At 34.5% G+C, this 21,421-nt stretch overlaps 3 protein-coding genes across 4 annotated transcripts; 2 read left to right on the top strand and 1 right to left on the bottom strand.

Annotated features, from left to right (window-relative positions):
• Nucleotides 1–571: 571 nt before the first annotated feature.
• On the bottom strand, nucleotides 572–5,074 carry LOC135650502 (uncharacterized). 2 transcript variants are annotated; one of them, XM_065169902.1, is made up of 7 exons: nucleotides 4,591–5,074; nucleotides 3,621–3,736; nucleotides 3,427–3,515; nucleotides 3,269–3,343; nucleotides 3,076–3,186; nucleotides 1,628–1,723; nucleotides 572–1,026 (listed from the first exon to the last, which is right to left on the bottom strand). In XM_065169902.1, exons 1-7 carry the CDS (start codon nucleotides 5,001–5,003, stop codon nucleotides 754–756), a joined length of 1,173 nt encoding a protein of 390 aa, XP_065025974.1. In that variant the 5' UTR covers nucleotides 5,004–5,074; the 3' UTR covers nucleotides 572–753. The 2 variants fall into 2 exon arrangements, with proteins under 2 accessions (XP_065025974.1, XP_065025976.1); XM_065169904.1 differs by having other exon boundaries at nucleotides 3,621–3,747; nucleotides 4,591–4,731.
• Nucleotides 5,075–5,600: 526 nt separating this feature from the next.
• LOC135650748 (peroxisome biogenesis protein 16-like) lies at nucleotides 5,601–7,963 on the top strand. Its single transcript, XM_065170315.1, has 8 exons — nucleotides 5,601–5,739; nucleotides 5,852–5,909; nucleotides 6,117–6,333; nucleotides 6,422–6,723; nucleotides 6,835–7,103; nucleotides 7,252–7,319; nucleotides 7,408–7,469; nucleotides 7,572–7,963. Exons 1-8 carry the CDS (start codon nucleotides 5,671–5,673, stop codon nucleotides 7,631–7,633), a joined length of 1,107 nt encoding a protein of 368 aa, XP_065026387.1. The 5' UTR covers nucleotides 5,601–5,670; the 3' UTR covers nucleotides 7,634–7,963.
• A 4,422-nt stretch (nucleotides 7,964–12,385) lies between these two features.
• LOC135650590 (uncharacterized) lies at nucleotides 12,386–20,840 on the top strand. Its single transcript, XM_065170071.1, has 13 exons — nucleotides 12,386–12,867; nucleotides 12,969–13,060; nucleotides 13,158–13,174; nucleotides 14,666–14,903; nucleotides 14,977–15,072; nucleotides 15,158–15,273; nucleotides 15,376–15,456; nucleotides 16,852–16,975; nucleotides 17,100–17,149; nucleotides 19,540–19,630; nucleotides 19,773–19,808; nucleotides 19,878–19,978; nucleotides 20,428–20,840. The coding sequence occupies exons 1-13, from the start codon at nucleotides 12,557–12,559 to the stop codon at nucleotides 20,542–20,544; spliced, it is 1,470 nt and encodes a 489-aa protein (XP_065026143.1). The 5' UTR covers nucleotides 12,386–12,556; the 3' UTR covers nucleotides 20,545–20,840.
• The last annotated feature ends 581 nt before the right edge of the window (nucleotides 20,841–21,421 follow it).

The raw sequence follows: 21,421 nt of genomic DNA, 5'->3' as shown, positions 1-21,421 counted from the left end.
AGGTAATAAATAGTGTTTGCTTTATTGGTCGTGCAATTGGCTTTTACTTTATTATTAATCTAATAATGATGTATATGTTCCACTCACAAAATGTTAAGATTTATCTTATAAGTATATTAGCCTGAAGTTGATATAGTATATAATCACATAAATAATTAAGAATTTAAAACCCTATTTAATAAATTTGAAGAGAGCAATTCTCATCTTTGTTATTTATTCTTTAAACAAATAAAAATATATATATATATGACCCAAATAAAAAATAAAAAGATGATCGTTAAAACAAACTCATAATTTTATTAAAATAACAAAAACAAAATGTTTCCAAATTACCAATGCTTGCAGTCATCACGACTGATGCTGACATCTATTTTTTCTTATGCACATAAATAAGTTAATTATAATCACAATTGTAAATACTGAACATTGTACCTACCATCAACAACCATTGAATATACGAATAATAAATAAAAATACACTGTGCATGTACCAGCATTAGATGATGATATGTTTTGATGGGGGTACTTGGTTGAACCAAAAAAATACCAGTTAGAACCCACACAGATCCAACTGGAATCCAAACTTTCGTTGTCATATTTTTAATTGACAAACCAGAGTTTTGCATCGTTTAAACATATGCACAGACATTGTATTATGGCTAGTAATATGGCATGACAAGATTAACGGAGTATGAAAAGCTTCAGTTCACCAATTGAGAGTGATTTTTTTTTTTTTCACCATGAGGTTTGACGTTTATGGGTGCTGAAATGTGTTAATCAATTGTTCATATAAAATCCAGAGTATGAAGCCTAGAAGAGTATCTCTAACTAAACTCTCGAGGAAATTAGAAAGCCATCCAGAGTTGCTCTCACCTGATGTCTTGCCGACAAGGTCGCGGAACCGCAAGTCACCCAGATCAGATATCAATGCATAGACCACCCCATTCATGTGAGCTTTTCCAATGACCCCGAGAACTTTCTTACTCTTATTCACAGCTTTGCTCCTTTTCAGAGACCACGCAAGATACTGAAAGCACCCACAAAACAAAAAAGATAATTCAGTTTAAGAAACTTTTTTTACTAAAATAAAAGAGAAGCTATCACTCACCTATAAACTTACTTGGGTTGCAATACCGAGGGGCTACTTCATAAGAATTCTAACCCACAGCCTCTTCAAGAAGAAGCGGAACCAACCACTAAGCCAATGCCTCGGTTGTTCATTTTATGAATTTGCATGGCCAAGCATTATGACAACACAAGGAGCTAGATGAAGATTTAACAGAACTATATTTTGACCTCCTACTCTTAAATTATATAACCAGAGGTACCTCTAGAAAGGCTCAAACCCAGCGCTTGGGAGAATCAATCACAAGGCAACAGCCTAGTTGGTTCAGTTTAAGATTTTGTATAGTCAAGCATTATGACAGGGCAAGGAACTCGATATGGTTTGATCCAAAGATCGTGAAAGGGAAAAATCATTAGAATTGTGTTTGAAGTATCAATATTAACAAAGCTACATTTGACTTCGTATTCGTAAATAGAGGACCATGATTTAACAATATTGGTTTGTTCACTTGATCAAGTTTGATTTTAGTTTAAAAAGTTGTTATGTGGTTTAGGAAACATACCGTATCACGCTCATGTATGAGAGGCTGCAAGAGTGAAGGATATGAGACACTTAAAGACTCATACAGCTTATAAGGGCTGCCATCCATTTCCTGATCCTGCAATGTAAATGAAATTAAAAAAGTAACTCAATGATAAATCTATAATCAGAGTGCCACATCTAGAGTCTTTTAAAATGAAACGCATCATTCCCTAAGATGCAAACATATTTAGTTGTTAACAAAATCAAAATAATATTGTCACCTATTCGGAGAATGTATAATGGATACTCCACTTTATCTCAAGAAGCATCCATTATTATGTTAAGGAGTTTTAGTCTTCATGTTTAAATTGAAAAAAAGATATGATTATTTCTTATTTTGTCCACAATGAAGTCACAATCGTAGTAAGAATTACTTAGCCAGTCTCCATTGGATTATTAAGGGTTCTGTGTTTTCTTAACTGGCATGCCTCATTTTCATTTTTTCACATCTTCTGGTCCTCACTTTTCCATCCCATCTTGAAACTGTAGTTACCTTTAGTTATATTTTACATCAATTTGCTGCCTTCAATTTGCCATAAATTTTAAACCAGATGACAGCATACATCTGAGCCCACCATGTAGCTCCATCTTGAGTCATATCCCATTGATATCATAAATTTTTATATTAGAAGATAAGGAAGGAATGAACTACATGATTAATTACAAATAACTTCAAGTATTTTAAGCCTTCATGGCTATATGCCAACTTGGTACAAATTATTACGTCAGAAGATAACTAGGAGATGACAGAAGGTTGAATTTTACACATGATTTGATTGGTCCACAGTTCATAACTCAGGAATAAGCAAGTTGGCCCAATATCAACAGTCACAGTATTCAATAACCATTATTATTTTTACATTTTCTAGGAATACAAATCATCAAAATCAAGTTCCTCCCTGCATCAATAGTAGATTCCTGAATATGTTGCTTGCTGATTGTGCATCACCTTGACTCATAGAGGTTGCAAGTCATTAACTTATAAAAGTACATGTGATAAGACATGAAACAAAGGAATGTTTGCAATAAAACACTAAATGCCATTTTGGATCAAGCATGGAGCTATCAATGGAGAAACCTATGATAATCCGGATTAGTTGGTACCATATTCACATAAATGATTTATGTAAATCCAAAAAAGAACAAAAGTAAAATAAAAAAGGTTGTTTTGCTCAAGGATTGGTATTACAAGAATCAAGCACGATCAGTACACCTGATAAAAACAAGAATACAAAACCTTGTATTTGATACTTGCAAAACTAGAATGGAAAAACACAAACAAATAAGACAACTATCAGAATTGTGCAGAAAATACTATGAAAACCAAAACCAAGATGAATAACAAAAAGGCAAGTATTTCATTGCAGGCTACTATGACAATCCAATGACATAACAATGAACATTTCATGCAACAGGTATGTGAAGAACCTTCATATTACTTTCTGGCAGTTCAGATGATGATGAAGATATCCCACGAAAAAGTGAGAGAACCAATCTCACTTTTTCACTCCATGTAAGAGAACTCCAGGCCCTTTCAAGCTGAAAAGGAAAAAATCTAATGTAATTTATCAAAAACATATCAGGAAGTTATGTCTCATTTCATGATTGATCAGCTACATACAGTTATTTCAATTGGGCGATCTCCCAGAACAATTTGAACTCCAAGCTCCTCAGAAACTTTCCGAGCAGCACGGAACTACAGAAATGATATAAAGGGAAAATTTTAATTCTAGAAAATATGTTATTAACACTTTATCAGGAAGCGTCAACTTCTACTACCTCATCTCCAAAAGATCGATTTGCATCAGAAGATATCTTGGAAGAAAAAACAGCTAGCAGCAAACGCAAAGCAAGAGCACTTTGTCCACCTGTGGTTGCAAGCCATGTCACTACCACCTCTTCTCTTAACTGTACAGAAGCATTTTATGTTTTATGTGGAGCAAACTACAGTTTTGCATGCATAAAACACTGACCCAAATTTATGCTGCGGTTGATGGCTCCAAAGAACTTAGCCCCACTGAGGGAAAACATGTTTAATTTTAGAGAGGGAACATCCTCAGCAGAAGTGGAAGCATACATTATTCCGGCTCTGAAAGTTGTCTGCAAACACACAGTTAGCCAACAAAAAGAAGACTCAATTTCCATGCAGAAACAACGACTTATCTATTGCAATTAGACCATTCTATTGTCTTCTCATCATGATAATTCATTAAAGTAGATTGGTACAATAGCAAATTTGACATTTTTTTGGACGCTACATGTTCTTTTACCATTTATGCCCCTTACAAGTGATCTTTAAGACCGTGAATGCAACATTCTGGGATGTTCTAAGTCCAGATCCAGTAGCTGCATCCTGATATATGTCACTCCTTTGGTTACTAATGGTTATAAATGCAGTTATTTAAGAATAGTTTTGATACATAGCAGGAGCTACAGATTGCATATTTATTATTAAAAGATCTCATACATATCCATTCAAAAGTGAGAAGAATTAATCAAATAACCATTTTCATATTAATTTAGGCAATTTGGTCGCTTGCAACTAGAGATGCCCACAAGCAGAAGTTGCAAGTTTAGCTATTCAAACGTTTACACGTATAATTGCTATTTGTATATGCAACTAAAGTAGAGAAGGAAGCGCTGATGTGCAAACCAAGGTAGCGTAAGAGGAGGACAACGTGTGAGGAACCAACATGTGAGATGAGAAACAGTATCTAAACCTAGTTTTGACTTGCAATCCAATGTGCAACTATAGTCGTATGTAGGGATTTAGGTGTAGATAGTAAGCGTGATTGTATGAAATCATCATCCATATCACCTAGAACTAAGCGGTCACACACATCATTCGCACGCTGACGAGCACGATAGCAAATCATCACTCCCCAACAGAATGAAGAAAATGGGCGAAATAGAACCAAGAACTCGAACCAAAATTACACTTGCCTGCTCCTACAGAGCTCGACGACGACGTTGTCCGGCCTCACGGCCCTCGCGACGCGCTCAACGTCCGAGGCGGACTTCTCCGACAGGTGCGAGGTCCCGATCAGCCAGATGGTCTCTGGCTCCACGAACTCGGTCCTCCAGCTCGGAACGGGTCCGAAGCGGCCCTTCTCGACGAGGACCAGGGAGCCGTCCTCCACCAGGTCCATCAGCTCCGGGTGCGCTGCGGCCGCCGCGGCTCGGGAATCCTGCATAACCTCCGCCTTGTAGTCGAACCCGGAAGGGGGAGAGCGGATCGAGGCCTTAGGGTTTCGCGGAGACCACGATCTCAACGGAGGCGGAGGCGGAGATCGGAAGAAGGGAAAGGGCGAAGCGAGGTGGAAGGTGAAGGGAGAGGCAGTAATCGTGGCCTCCATCAGCGACCACTGAGGGAACTTGGGATCGTTCCCAAGAGAGAGCCCTGGGGATGGATAAGGTAGCTGTGTGCGTGTGTGTATATATATGTATATATATACATATATACATATATACATATTTATATATATACATATATACATATATACGTATTTATATATATATACATATATACATATATATATACATATATACATATATACATATATATATATATATATATATATATATATATATAATGTGATGGGCTATTTGTATCCTTAGAAAAGACAGTAAAAAACAAGTTTTATTACCCAAAAAAAAAAGATATGCTTCACCAAACTATTCATTTTTAACCATGATTAGTATTAATTTATCAAAATTAAATTATATATAATATTATATAATATTATATATCTAAAATTTAATTATTAATATTATTCGTTGTATAAAAAAAGTATTTTGGGGAATTATGATCACGGTGTTTATAACAGTCGTTATGTTTGTGCGTAATCCTATCGCATTAAATAGAACGTAACGGGAATGGTTACGACGACCGCTACCGAGTCATTGTATACCGCTGTCTTCGATTCCGTTTCCATATATAACGCTGAGAGCGAGTGACCGGAGGGCAAAGGTGGAAACAAAGCGAAGACTACGGTGGCTGCGAGGCGACGGGGAGGAGTCGCCATGGAGGCCTACAAGCTCTGGGTGAGGAGGAACAGCGAGTTCGTCCATTCCCTCGAATCGCTGGCCAACGTAATAGCCCTTTCAATTCTCTAGATCTCCATCTTCTGTCAAAGATTTTGTATTGTTGATCCCTTTCTCCCTCGAAGTTTTGCTAAATTGTGTGGGAAATCTGCTGCCCTAGGGTATCACTTGGCTTCTCCCGGAGCGCTTTTCCAACTCCGAAATCGGATCCGAAGCAGGTTCTACATCTATTCCTTATCGAACTTTTCCTTTTGGGGGGTGTTGTCTTTGTCGTGAGGGAGAGATTTTATGTCTTAAACAAGCTAATAGTTGATGACATCGTTCTTTTGAAGTTTGGATTTGTTAAAAGTTGAATATTGAAGCTAAAATTGGGCAAAATATTTGGTTGGCAACATGATGTTGGAGATATGGTGTTTGGTTTGCAGTGTACGCTTTATTGGGCATAATCAGTACCGTGAACCAGCACATAATTGATACAACTCCGACAAGGATGCGACCTCATGGATTCGGAAAGTCGACGTTTCCTTGGTCTCTGTGTGTGTCCGCACTTAAAGATGTGGAGACAGTCGTTGAGGTTGCAGCACAACAGTTTGCTGGTGAAGAGCGCAAGTGGAATTACCTTACAGTGACTGAAGCCGTAAAGTAAGATGTTGCTTCATAATCTCATTATTTTTTACTTCTGGTTCTTCGTTTCCCTTCTTTGAGCCTGACATGGTTTGGTGTAGTACAGGGCATTTGTTAGGTTGACCGCTTTCCGTGATAGCGGATACAAGATGCTTTTACAAGGTGGAGAGTTAGTGAACATGGATGAGAGGCTAGAGGTTTCTGGAGTCTACCATGCAAGGAATGGGGATTCTGGCGTGTCTGGTGGATATAATAGGCCTGAACACATCCATGGTTATCATGGCTCCATACCTAGGAGTTTGGAAGGAAGAGCCATATCAGCATTAAGCCGCTTTGGCGAGAATGCAAAAATGGCATCAAATCCAATGTGGTTAAACAAGCTTTGCCCGAGTTCAGAGGCCACCCCTGGTAATGTGTTTACCAACATTTATGATGGCCATGCAATTTTCTTAATTTTGATATGTAGCAGCATTTCTTTATAATACATGCTGGAGTTATGTTATGGTCTTCTTCTTGCAGCTCTTTTGTTTCAGAAGCCCACATTTTCTACTCTCTGGTTCCAGAAGGGGCTTTCTGGTAGGTTATTTTTGACAGGAGAGGTGCTCTCTGTTCTGAGACCTCTCGTATATGTCCTTTTCATTAGAAGATATGGAATTCGATCTTGGAAACCATGGTTGATTTCACTGGCCATGGACCTGGCTGGAATGAACTTGCTTTCACATTCTACAACTTGGCATCGTAGAAGCAATGATAAATTCTATCAACTTTCTACCTATGAAAAGGATGAGGCAAGCATAGCTTAGTGTTTTCTTACAACTGAACTCTTTTAAAACACTTTGTTAATTGCTTTAGTATTAAAGAATACAAGTTATTAGTCACCTTTATTTCTGATTCTAACTTCTCTGTCTCATTCGCTCTATCATTTGTTCCATTTAGTTAAGAAGGCGAAAGCTGGTGTGGGCACTTTACATCATGAGAGATCCATTCTTTAGCCAGTATACAAAGTAATGATACACCTAGTTTTGGGCTTATGACCTACTCCTTGTACTTTCAGTGCCTTTCTGATTATGTTCTTACATCTTTTATCTCCAGGCATCATCTTGAAAAGACTGACAGATACTTGAGTCGTATCCCTTTAGTAGGGTTCCTTACAGGTTCGACTTTCAATATTCATGTTCTCTAATAAAATCTTTGCCAAACTTTTTCTCCTCAACGTGATAGTAGTTTATGGATTTTGCTTCATTCTTTTTATGCAGCTAAACTTGTAGAGCTAATCGTTGGAGCGCAGACACGTTATACGTACACATCAGGTTCATGAGGAGGAAAACCCTGACAGTAATGTCCTTCCATATTAAAAATGATCCTGATCGATTGATTCCTTGAAATTCTAGTACATGGATCATTTTTCTCCAACATCTTAATCGAGGAAGTTTGTTACTTCGGTTAAGCAACGTATTGATCTATACTGCAATTTTCATGGTGTATCTGGTATATTAGTTGCTTCGGCCAATTCCCACCCCTATATGCGATTATTGGAAAAGTATCTGTATTTAGACCATATATTTTATAGTCAAACAATATGATCACTTATATGTTGATCAATTATGGACAAGTTATTACTTAGAAAACACATTGAGCAAAAAGATTATCTGATTGGGCCATGTTACTATATAGAAATTTATTAAATGAATATCAATAAAAAAATTCTGTTATGTTAATTTAGTCAACTGCATCATCTGTAACTCTAATGCTACAGAGACTTTTAATTTAACATTGTTACTTATGGTTTACTTAGCCCTCATCAACATTGCATAAAAGGGGCAATTTCCATTTTGTGGTAGCCAACCAGGTAACCATTGGAGCAGTATTTTCTTCTTTGTATGATGCATCCTGACCATTAAAGTTCATTATATTGGCAGTAATCATGTCTAAATTCAAAACTTGGAAAATTTGTCCTAGAATCCTTTTATGATATAGGGGATCCTATGGTTAGAGCATTAGTATAATTTAATAGTCTATGTAAGAAGTGACTTATGAGATAATTAAAAGCATCATCACATGGGCGCTGTAGTTCTTATAACAAAAAACTCATCAATCATAACCTGTGGCATGGTGCATTAGTATATGGAAAATTTTTGTCCATTTTAAAATTCTTACAAATAACAAATCCTCGCTTCTATGACTACTAAGTTAATGGTGATTCTTTCTTATATTTAATTATATTTGAATTCATCTATAAATTTGCACATTTGTATCCTTATAATAAATATTAATTCATAAACATGATAATTGTCTGCCTTTTACATTTGCATTACATCGATTTTTGGTACTTCTGACTCATTTCTTTGCATACATCTAGAGATGACTGAACTGAAACTAATTTAGTGGTGAATGATAGCATGCCCATCTCTTTAATAAGCGTACGAGTATTTCATTTTCTATGGTATTGGTTATGAAGACATTGAGTAGCTTACTTTAAGATTAATTATTGGTGAATGACAACATTCCTTAATAAGTGTGCAAGTATTCCATTTTCTAGGGTAATGGTTATATAGTCATCGAGTGACTTCCTTTAAAACTTATTTTGGGCTTCTATTCATTGGTTATTAACTTTTAACAATTTTTCACTCAGAAAAGAATAAAGAGAAGAGTGAGTGGTGGCATTTGATTTAGCAATTTCTAATCCTCTGTGATATTGTTATCCTGAACACACTTTATCAACTATAACATATAGGCAAGCACTCTTCTCGAGTGATTCACATTATTTCAGCCTTCATGTCTCAAGTTAGATCTTGAACTCATGTGACCGAAGTCTCAAAGATGATGGAGAAGTCAAAATTCCTGGGTCATGACATATCTGAGTGAGATAAAGACCCCAAAGGACATCTGTGAAAAGATGACTCCTTGCTTTCTCATTTGATCTCCTCTAGCTTCTGCTACCACCTCTTTAAACTAATTAGTTCACCATGCAACAGGGTGTAGCATTTTGCTGACGACACCCCAACTGGCTTGATTTTTCACTACTGCATGGAATTTCTTTGTTTTCACAGGTACACCTGCTCATAACACATATTTTCATGTATACAACCAGAGGTGAGGATGGATATTTTCCAGCTAAGGTTGTGCCTTTCTGGATTTTAATTTGATAAGGCAATTCGAAAATCTTTAGGTTCCTCTTTGTTTATAGTCCTAACTTTAGATTATTCATTCAGTTTAATTGAAGCCTCTTATAATCAGTTGTTTAAATAATATACGAGCTTTGGTTATATAATAGTTCTTAGGCGAATGTAAATAAGTTGTTTCCTGTTATGTAGTAAGACAAGATCGACAGAATATTGTCTTATTGATAACTCTTCTACTCAGTGTTGCATCTCCTCTGAGTTATTTGCCTTTTCATAATTCAACAGATTTACCTACAGCTAGGGTGTCATACCTGAACCAATGTTTCTTTGACTTGCCGTATATCATTTAGCCTTTTGGTCAGTGACAACTCAATGCAATTGAGAGACTTTTGGCACTTCAAGTCACATTCCAACAAGATTAGGCATCAACTGTTTGGTCTGCATCTACCCATTGCCTCTGAAATTTTGGAAGATACAGAATTCTGATCAATTTTTTCAGTGATTATGCTAGTGTTTTTCAAGTGTCTTTGAATTCAGAATCATAATACTGCTTGTATTTGGCCAAAGCCGTCCCTGTAACAAGTGAATGATGCTTGTGCAAAGGAACAGTCATATGACTCAGTGAAGATAAGCTTGGAAATGTGGTAAGTTCTGCAAGGATCAAACATTGATATGGCATTAGCTGCTATTCATATTTGCAGAAGGGGCACTTTATATATATATATATATATATATATATATATATATATATATATATATATATATATATATATATATATATATATATATATATATATATATATATATATATATATATATATATATATATATATATATATATATTCACATTTTACATGGGATGGCAAAGTTAAGAAGTAATGTTGCTTTATTTTGGGGTTTTCATATACTATAAATATGTATAAATTTTTATAAAGCATCTCTCCCATAAATCTATGTAAAAAATCTCTCCCAAATATTTGGTTGGTTAGAAACAATGCTAAAGTGTTTTATAGATTCGTTTTAACATATTAGTTTTCAGGATTATTAATGTCAAATATAGCTTCAATCAAATAGTCATTATATATATAGTATTAATAATCGACAGATAGAAATGGCTTGGTATACAAATGAGATTTTTTGTCTCATATCATACAAATGATAGCTTCAATTTGATGTGGCTTCTTGGTATACAAATGAATTCCATTGGGGATAGATATAATATTTTCCTTTTTTTTATCTACTTGAAGTATTTTCAAAAGAGAAGTATTTTGCAATACTATCACTATTTTTAATACTTGTCTATAATTATAACCTTTAATAAAAAATTTAAATATAATATATTTAAAATTTATGCACATAAAATATTCACGGGTCATCATTCATTTATATATTGGTATGTGTTTGCATGTATTCATTTTACTACTCAATCACTTAGGTGAATAACTAATATTTTTATCTATAAAATAAGATTTATAATTGGTAATCACTATAATTCTTTATAGCTTTATACAAGTGAGCATGTATTATATCATATATATAATATTTTAAAATTATTTATGTAAGATATTTATTAGTAGGCATCTCATCCTATGATTTTTTTAGCAAGCATAATCCTATAATATAATATATGCATAATAAGAAAGTAAAATTATATGTCAAAATAATTTAAAATGATTATATGTACAAGTAAAAATAATAACAAATCCATAGACTTCTATTTCTTGTATCATACTGTGTATATGTACTTTCACATTGCAGGCTAATGTAAAATATACATATACTCTCATATTATTATTTATATATATATATATATATATATATATATATATATATATATATATATATATATATCAACCTATAATCTATAAAGTTGAATCCCGAGGTATAACAAGGAAAGAATTGAGTTTTTCTTATCTTAATTTTTTTTAAAGTTGAGGTTTCTTTACCTCCATAGGAAAAGTTGAAAAAATAATCGAAAAAAAAGAGAAATTTGAGGTGCTTTAGATGTTATCTTGAGATATAGTGTTCAATCCTATTATAGCTTATTTTAAGTTTTTTTTTCTTTTATTAATATCATTATAAAGTTATAGCAATTTCAATTGAATCTAATTTGATTTAACAAAGATGTTATTTTGGTCTAAACTTATCTTTGAATTATGTATCTCAACATTTAGTATAACACTTCTCTTTGATTTATATTTATATTTAATTTTTATTACTTTATTTATATTTATGTAGTTTATGATCTTCCAAATATATAATATTAAAACTCAAATTTTTTATATTAATCATGGTTAAAATTATTAAGTCTTGAGATTTGCTTAAAACCGATTAAAATTCAATTGTCAACGATTAATGTGTTATGCTTAAAGTAAACATTAATGTTTATACATGCTCAATCAATATTTCATATAATACTAAAAATAATAATTTTAAAAACATATACTTCAATCTTCAAAGCCGAAAACATGAACATATCAGTTATCATATATATAAAGCATAGACATTACAAATCATATTACTAAGTGAGGATAACATGGTTAAACTCGAACTCAATGCCTATAATTTTAATATTTCAGCATAGCTAATTTTAACTTACTTTTAATATAGTTAAAAATTTTGTAAATAATAATAAATAGAATATTCTATTAGAAGTTGAAAACACTAATTGAGATTTGCCTCTTCCATCAAGAATTATTATTTGTTTTGTTGCTACACACACACACACACACACATATATATATATATATATATATATATATATATATATATATATATATATATATATATATATATATATATATATATATGGTTATGATTATATTTGGATATATAAATAATATCTCTATAATCGTTCGAGTTTATATACTATAATAATTAAAAAAGAAAAATAAGAAGAGAACGAGAAAACCATCTCATAGAAAATGCTTATATTCCTCTTTCTTATTCCCGTCATCTGTCTTCCTCGCTCGTCATCGACGGACAACTTTGATCGTGCCTCTCCCGTGTCCTCGATCACCATTCTCCCCGATCGATAAGCCATCATCCCCCGAGATCTCCTCCTCTTCCCTCACACCTTCCATCTCCCTCTTCCAATTGACTCCAATATTGTGCAGCGGATGAGCCTTCTCAAAGATATTGTCAATTCCTTCTCCGAATTTTTCGCCCGCGGCCCCGCCGCCTCCGATCGATCCCCTCCGCCGGCCCCCGACCGCATGGAACCCTCGCCCTCCACTGCGCCGGCGGTCGTCGGCGAGCGGGTCGCCCTCAAGCTCAAGGGCTACTTCGATCTGGCCAAAGAAGAGATCGACAAGGCCGTCCGGGCCGAGGAGTGGGGCCTCACCGAGGATGCGGTCGCCCACTATAGGAACGCGCAGCGCGTGATGCTCGAGGCCAAGGCTGCTCGAGTCCCCGATGCCCTCGCGTCGAGGTCGACAATTCTGTGGACGTTTGTCTCTCTGTTTGTTGTGATTCGAGAGCGAGAGGAGTCGAGCGGTTTTCTGGTCCTCAGGGAATGATCCTCTTTTGCAGGGACAAAGGTCAGGTGAAGACCTATCAGCAAAAGATATCCACATGGCAGGAGCAGGTTGCGGAAAGGCTACGAGTGCTAACCCAGAGGACAGGTAAAATCCTTCTAAGGAAACAAGTTATTATGATGAGTCGTATCTTGCTCAAGATAATTAATCATCTTCCTTCTTCTTCTCTCTTATGATAAAGCAGGACTACCAACTATGAAGGTATGCATCTGTCGACTGCACTTTTAAGTAATCTTTAGTCTCCAGACTGATTACTTTCATGCAATTATTAACATTGCTTGTTTGGGGGTTTTGGATTGTTATTTTGGTTTATCAAAGAGATGGATGTTTGATTTCATGTTTTCTGTAATTTAATTGGAGGTTTGGAGAGTTGTCTTCCATCAAGTGTAGGTGCTTCTTTTGCTTCATATACTACTATGGAGAACAGATTTACATTCATCATATTTCTAATTTTTCTGGGAATATCTAATTGGTTAAGTTTGCTAATACAATCTGATCTTATTTGCTAATTGTTGCCTTTTTTTTGTATTTAGAAAGCCTTTTAGTAAAGGGGCCACATATCTCATTAACTTCATCTGTTACATCATACCTGTTTTGTTGTGGTGCACTAGCTGCTAAACATGATGTTCAGATGGTTTGACATTTCATAACAAAGGGATTAGGCAGAGTTGTTGAATTATGCAAATAGTAACTGGAAATTCCACAGTATCTTAGGAGCATATTGTAACGTAGATAGTGTAGATTGTGAAATGAATAAAATCTGCACTGATAATTAAAACAGCAAATATCTGTACCTTTCCTGCTTCAAGATAATCTAGAATGCTGTTCAGTCATTAACTTTAATTTGCATGATCTAGAGGCCTGTTTAGATGGATGTTAATGTTAACTAGTGATCTAAATTGATTCAGACTAAGGTTTTAAATGTTGACATCACTGGTATTGACTGGTACAACCAAATACTAATATCGAAGCATATGGCTAAATATCAGTTCAATACCATTATTTTTATGTTTTTTGTTATTTTATTCAATGATATCAAGGCCAGTGCAGATTGGTATACTGTTCAATGTACTGGTATAGTACTAGTCCAATAGGTTATTGTAACTGGTATAGGACTGACATTTAAATCCTTGGTTTAGATAATAATAAAATTGTTGTGTAACTATATTCGTACGGAGATGTCAAATGTGGATTTAGATAGATAAACTAAATTAAATATACACAATCAATATCTTCTCCCTAATTACTTTAATTACATAGACCAACTAACTGAACAACATATATGACCAAATGTTAATTTTTAAGTGGCATATATATTTTTTGACAATTTTGCAAAATTTATACCAGTTTTTGGCTACTTACATCAACTGTCCTTCCTCTGAGCTTGGCATTGGCTGAGAGAATATGACACTATGTAACATGTGGATGGAACTCCACTGATTTTAGTAATAGACTAAAATGCAATTAAGTTATCCTATTTTCCAATTGATTTCTGCTTGTCTACAAACACATAAGTTGGAAAAATGTAGGTATACATGTTTTTGTACTTGTCTATATGCATATGCATGCCGTGAAAGTAACCTATGATTTTTGCATTTTCATGTGTACAGTGTCTATTTTCTGTTGTGTTATTTGGACATATTTTTTTCTTATCCCTTTTCTCTAATCCATGTGCTTTATTCAACTTTATAGACCTCCCCAAGTTATGCTACAAGTAGACCCATCTCAACTACAGTTCCCACTGCACAGAAAGTTACCAAAAATTTGCCAAGTTTCAATAGTAGTCATCAGATGATTGGTAATAAAAAAAATAGCATCAGCAACTCAAGGCCTGGTCAAGAATCTATCAAAAATTATGATGATCGGCTAGTTGAAATGATAAACACAGCAATAGTGGACAGAAGCCCTGCTGTTAAGTGGGATGATGTTGGTAAGAAATTGTGAGATCATAATTTTATTGTACTTTTTACATAGTATGTGAAATACTTTTATATGATATGCAGCTGGTCTTGATAAGGCCAAGCAAACTCTCATGGAAATGGTAATTCTACCAACTAAAAGAAGAGACTTATTCACCGGCCTTCGAAAGCCAGCTAGAGGTGCATCTTTAGCAGAGGATATTAGTGCAAGCTTTGGTATACAGAGGAGCCCTAACTTTTGACAGTAAAATTTGAAATTTCTTAGGTTTGCTTCTCTTTGGTCCTCCTGGTAATGGGAAAACAATGCTTGCCAAAGCTGTTGCATCAGAATCAGAGGCAACGTTTTTCAATGTTTCTGCTTCATCTTTAACTTCAAAATGGGTACTTGTCGTTAATATATTTGCATAAAAAGGTTCTCTGGATCTTTGTCTGGAAACTTTGACAGCAATAAATTGTTGTTGTTCTGTATTATTGGTGAACTAGGTGGGAGAAGCTGAGAAGCTTGTGCGGACTCTTTTCGAGGTTGCTGTTGCTAGGCAGCCATCTGTAATCTTCATGGATGAGGTATTCTACTCCAGTTCTATGCTTTATTTATTTTACACTAATTATGATGTTCCTTTCAGATATCTTTAAAATCTTAAATTTTTTTATTTGACCAATTTTATGTTAAATATCGTGTTCTATGCATTGATAGTCGATCGTCAGATTGCTGATTATTGTTTGGTCATCTTAAAAGAAGATTAATGTTGAAAATCTGGAAAGAGGTACTTTGTTAAATTAGGGAATCCTTAAATGCATGATGATGATCAATGGAAGGAAGTGTTTAGCACACAGACCTTGTCACTTTAACTTTCATTTGCATCAGTGGGATTATGTGCACAAAAAGAAATGAGGATTATTTGGACAAAAAGAAATAAAAATGGAGGGTAGAGAAGATAATCATGATCATGGTTAATTACTGAAATGAAAGATGTGAACTTCTTATTATATTAGGTTTGTTACTAGTAATCATACTGCCTGACAGAAGAAACAGTAAACTATCCTAAATGCCAACTATTTATCTTAAATTACTCATTAAGTAGACGGTAATTCTTGATGACTTATGATTAACAATATTCGTTTGTTGGTTTTAATTATAAAATCGTTGTCCATGTATTATGTTCAATTTCCTCTCAGAGCTCATCCTTTGGGTTTCTAAGGTTTATGGTCAAGTTGAACAATATCATCAGCAAACTGCATGAGTCCTGAAACCTTAATCCCTGATCATGGACTGAAAAAGAAAAGAAATCCTTGCTTTCCTAGTAGCTTTAACATTTTATTTATGAAAGAAGTTTTGGATCTAGCTATGGTTTTCCACTTCTGATGGTAGTCAGAATTAGCAACAGGAATCCTTGAAGCATAAAATATTTAATAAATCTGATATTCGTTTATATGCTAAAATAAGAGGAGGCAGAATTTAAAGTAAGTTCCAGACCTTGTACCGCATCTTAGAGTTTTTGGATGATGAGGGATTGAATAAAACTGAACCACCGTCTTAAAGAATATATATATTTTTTGCTTTATCTGATTTGTATAATTGTGGATCCTACATATTTTTTTGTTATTTCATCATCATAGGATATTAAGAGAGTATTATATATAGAATTGCTTCTGAAATTGGATCAGTGACTTTTCAAGCATGGTTTTTTTCTTTTATCTTGATCAATTTTCACTAGCTCCATACTATCAATTCTTTCATAAAAGAACCACTGTGTACTTCTGTAGGAGCTAATCTTATCATCTGCCTAGAGGCAATGACTCATGTTGTTATGTTTGAAAATCTGATTCAAGTTGTTTCGTTTGAGGTCTAGCTGGTTCCTCTGTTCAATCTTATGTAAAAGGTGAAAAATCATTTTATTAATACTGGATTTTGTTTTTATTTTTCATATTATTTCAAGTAAATTACATTGCATTCTGCAGATAGATAGTGTATTGTCTGCTAGGGTAGCTAATGAGAACGATGCTAGTAGAAGGCTAAAGTCAGAGTTCCTCGTCCAATTTGATGGAGTGACTTCTAAGCAGAATGACTTTGTAATCGTCATTGGTGAGAGAATACCTCTCCTTTTAGTTTGACATGTACAAGTTTTTATCTTCCCTCTCCTTTGGCTTTATCTACTTTCTCTCTTCATGCACATAAATGCATATTCAAGGGGCAAGTATTCGTGCAGGTGCAACTAATAAGCCACAGGAGTTAGATGATGCTGTTCTGCGCAGACTGGTGAGTTCAATGTTGGCATGCCTAGAGAAGGTTCAGCACATAAGGGATTATATCCACCTAAGTACTCACTTGCTTTCTCTGCTTTTGTTTTATGATTTGGTTACACTCAAAACCAAATGTGTAATCACATGGATGGTAATTTACATGATATATTAAAATTTAGTATTAGGATTTATAAGAAAAAGAACAGTCAGCCTATTTGAGAGATTTTGTTCAAGGAAAATTCTAGAAATAACTAATATATGAAAAAGGAAAAGTTAATACATGAAGCTAATGATTTTTCTTAATTTTTCCTAGAAAAAAGGGAGAAATCTAAGAAAATAAACCCTGTATCTTTTTATCTTATGTTGATTACTCTTTTATTCTGAACTTCTTTGGAACTGAACTTGTTGTAGCGAAGTTAGCAAAGTATGATGCAATAAATTGTTTGAATTTTTGAAATATTTATTTATTCAATGCAGATATATACACAATAGTTTGCATATATACCACATGGCTTGGACACAACAACTGTCTTATATTGCCAAAACAAAAACAAGTGACAAAGGGTTGATCTTTGAATACGAAAAAGAATGTACACGTTGCAAATGTTTGATATGCATGTTTGCTGCTTTTCTTTTACCTTTTTTTTTTTTGTTGGGTACTTTTTCATTATCTTAATGAAAAGATTTGGTTTGGATAGGTTTGTTTATCATCTGCTTAAAAAAAATAGTCAAGTGAGTCTCCTCCCCATTATTTTCAGTTGCTAATACTTCTTTTGATGGTTCCAATCATGTGGGCAGATGGGTTCCACCCACCCAGTTAAAAGAAATTACCAGCACAGCAGCACTGTAAAATAATGGAGGATCCTGGTCTGATATAGTCATACAAGTGTAACATCTATGATGCTTGGTTAGGAGAAAGATAGGTTTTAGATTTTTTGCATATCTTAATGCAGCTGAATCAAGGAAATAGACAAGGCATGCAGCTGGTTGAAGAATCATGTATTAAGGTGGATTATAAGAATCATACTTGAGAAGTCAGTTAACAAGAGGAACCCTGGATGTTTGCTCTTATGTATGTATGTTTTTGGACATACTGGATGCCTAAATTAATAATGGATTCTCAAATTATATAGTCATGTGGTGGGACAGCAATGTCTTTGAGAGTGGAAATGGCAATAAGAGAGAGCACAGGAAGTGAGGTTTTTCACTTTGCTGAAGCCACTGAACAGCAGAGTGAGAAAATTTTATGATGCTTACTAACTTGGGAATACAATTCAATTTTTCTTACAAAATTTTCAAGTTTTGATGTAAGCACCTTCTGTTATGTGAAAAGATAACATATATATTTTGGCTATTCTTTCCTTTCTTTCCATATTAGTCTACAATAGATTTCCAATAATTAGCGTGAGATGGCTTTCATTATGTAATGACGTGAGCAATCATCATTTGTTCCTAGACCACAATATTGTTTGTCTAGGTAGAATTGATGCCTCTGATGAACCATAACATCCTATAGAAACCCAGTCATCTTGTTTTGCATCAAGCTCCTTAGGAATTTCAAATGTTGAGGGGGATATAGAACAATTTATCAGTACTACATAGTATTGGGGAATCCCTCTGGCCCATATATCACAGATCTCGTGATAAAGATGAGACATGTAGTTTTTGGCATGTTTATCTTTAAAAAATGTCATGTTGGTGCTCTTTAATGACTTGTAGGAAGGTAGACCAGGTCATAGAGATAATCAGAAAATTATTGACACTAACGGATTTAGATTGGGATTTTTGGTGTTGGATTGGGCAATGGTGATAATATATTTTCTCGTTTGATAATTGGCTATGGGATGTCTTTAGAAAACAGATTGGGCACAAACAGTGTCTCTGATTCAGATATTTGTTTGAAAGCAAATCTCTGTTGTAATAGCAAATATTAGATGGTATCTACTGCCCGCAGTTAATTTCAAACAGGAGGAAATATGGAGGTGAGGAAATATATCTTTAATGAACTAAAAAATGTATTTGTTTGGTTGCCAAGGCGAGATTTATTTCCGGTCTTGGGTTTATATTAAAGGGACAGGCTGTGAAGTGGATTGGTGCAGTATTCTGTGGTCAACTGAAAACACACCAGACATTCATGAAAATTGATTTCTAATTAGTTTATACTTTGTATTATAGTGTAGATGCATTTAGGAATATATGGGATCTGACCTTGCTTATAGTACAGAGATATTTGTTAAAAGCAGGGATAATTAATGAGTTTGAAGGTGTGGTGTCAATTCATTGAGTTAAATCTGTGTATGGTAGCATCTTTTTCTTGTCTCTTTAATGTCCCACTGTTTGCTAACAAATATATTAGGTATTGAGGTTTTTACCTTTTTATTTTCATGCATTGAAATCTTGGATCAGGTAAAGAGAATATATATCCCACTACCAGACGAAAATGTGAGGAAGCTCCTCCTTAGAAATCAGCTGAAAGGTCGAGCATATTCATTACCTAGTAAGTATGAAATCATCACTTTGACTGCAAACTTCTCCAATAACACTGCTACAGGAAGTAAAGTAGAATTTCCTAAACAGCAGATGTACTGAGCTTCATGTTATCTTTCTTATTTGATGATTAATAGCAATATGTTGTACAGGTGGTGATCTGGAAAGACTCGCTAATATTACTGATGGTATTATCTTTTCTGATTCCATATATATTCAGATGATATGTTTTTCTTAACTAAGTATTATATGTTTAGGATATTCTGGAAGTGATTTGCAAGCCCTGTGTGAAGAAGCTGCGATGATGCCAATCAGAGAATTGGGTCCACAGCATATTCTTACTATAAAAGCAAGTCAGGTGAACATCAAAGCTTGTACCATGTTCTGATTTCTGCTTAGAAGTTGCAAATCATAACTTTTAAGGAGTCACATCAATCTTTCTTTGCGGATTCATCTATGCCTGAATCCATTTTTTTTAAGATGGATCTCTATTTCCACTTCTAAGCCATGGTCACTCTGTAGATCTACTGAACTGAAACTGTTAGAACTTGAGCATCATTTGCCTTGATGCCAAGCTCATGTTAAAGCTTTCATGATGGTGTGGTGGATGTATATCATTTTTTGTCATGATGATCCCGGAAGGGTTTCTATGAAATTTTGGTCTCCACAAACCTAATAAATGATATATTGTTTCACTTTCATTGCTCACATATGCCTTGAGAAAGAAAATAATTAGACTTTCTAATTCTGATGTAGCCCCTTACAGTAACTCGTTGATAGAAAATTGAAGACATCTTTGTACTTCAGGTGAGACCACTAAGATACGAAGATTTTCAGAAAGCAATGGTGGTTATCAGACCAAGCTTACGGAAGAGCAAGTGGGAGGAGCTCGAGCGGTGGAATGAAGAATTCGGTTCAAGTTGAGTTACACAGCCAGATTGGGCAGAAATTGTATCCAACTGAACGGTAAACTTTCCTGTCATATAGATACACCAGAAAGAGTAAAATTGTATGCCTTAGTTAACTAGAATTTATACTGTCACAAAGTTTCGTATGGTCCCAACTTTTTAAAGTCAAACTTGTATATGTACAGTTTATTCCATGGTTGCTTGCATCCATGTGACTGCACAAAGTTGTAAATATGTTTTTTTTCATTGAACATTGAGCATGTTTTTTTATGTGCAAATCTATTGATGTGAAAAAGGATCAGTTCATGATGATTTTCCTGCTTGTGTTATCAAATTTCAGATGTTGTTTGCTTGTTTAGGATAATATGTTGGCCAGCCAATGCTTGCTAAGCTGTGCTTGCTTGATCACTATGATTCCTGAACTTTATATTATCTTATCACTCAAGTACTATTGCAACTTTCTTCCATTAGTCTTAATATAAAAGGCACATGTTTTGTTTACATGACATAAATATGAATGAGAAAAAATTGTATCACTTGAACATTAGTTGAAAAATTAAAATCCAGAGCATACTGAAGATTTTTACCACTGACACTTGTGCCAAGTTGATATTGTGTGCCCAAGTCAATTTTTAGTGAAGAATTTGGTATATGGAAGTTGGTATTTGGCTAGTGGATTAAAATTTAAGAAGTCACTGAAAAATATTTTAGGGGCTCAATTAAATTTTGACTAAAAATCAGATTTAGTGGTGTAATTTACCTTTTTTGTTTATGGTGGTGTTATGGGCAGACCTCCTGTTGAGACTCATGTCCTAGTCATAAAATGGTCCAATTTCAAGATTGGTCTTCAATCACCGGTCCAGTAAAGGTTTTGAATCCCCCAATATGAGATG

Source organism: Musa acuminata, chromosome BXJ3-10 (assembly GCF_036884655.1).
Source record: "Musa acuminata AAA Group cultivar baxijiao chromosome BXJ3-10, Cavendish_Baxijiao_AAA, whole genome shotgun sequence".
NCBI lineage: Eukaryota > Viridiplantae > Streptophyta > Magnoliopsida > Zingiberales > Musaceae > Musa > Musa acuminata.
Note: the sequence above shows the minus strand (reverse complement) of the source record. Positions and strands in the feature narration are given on the sequence as shown.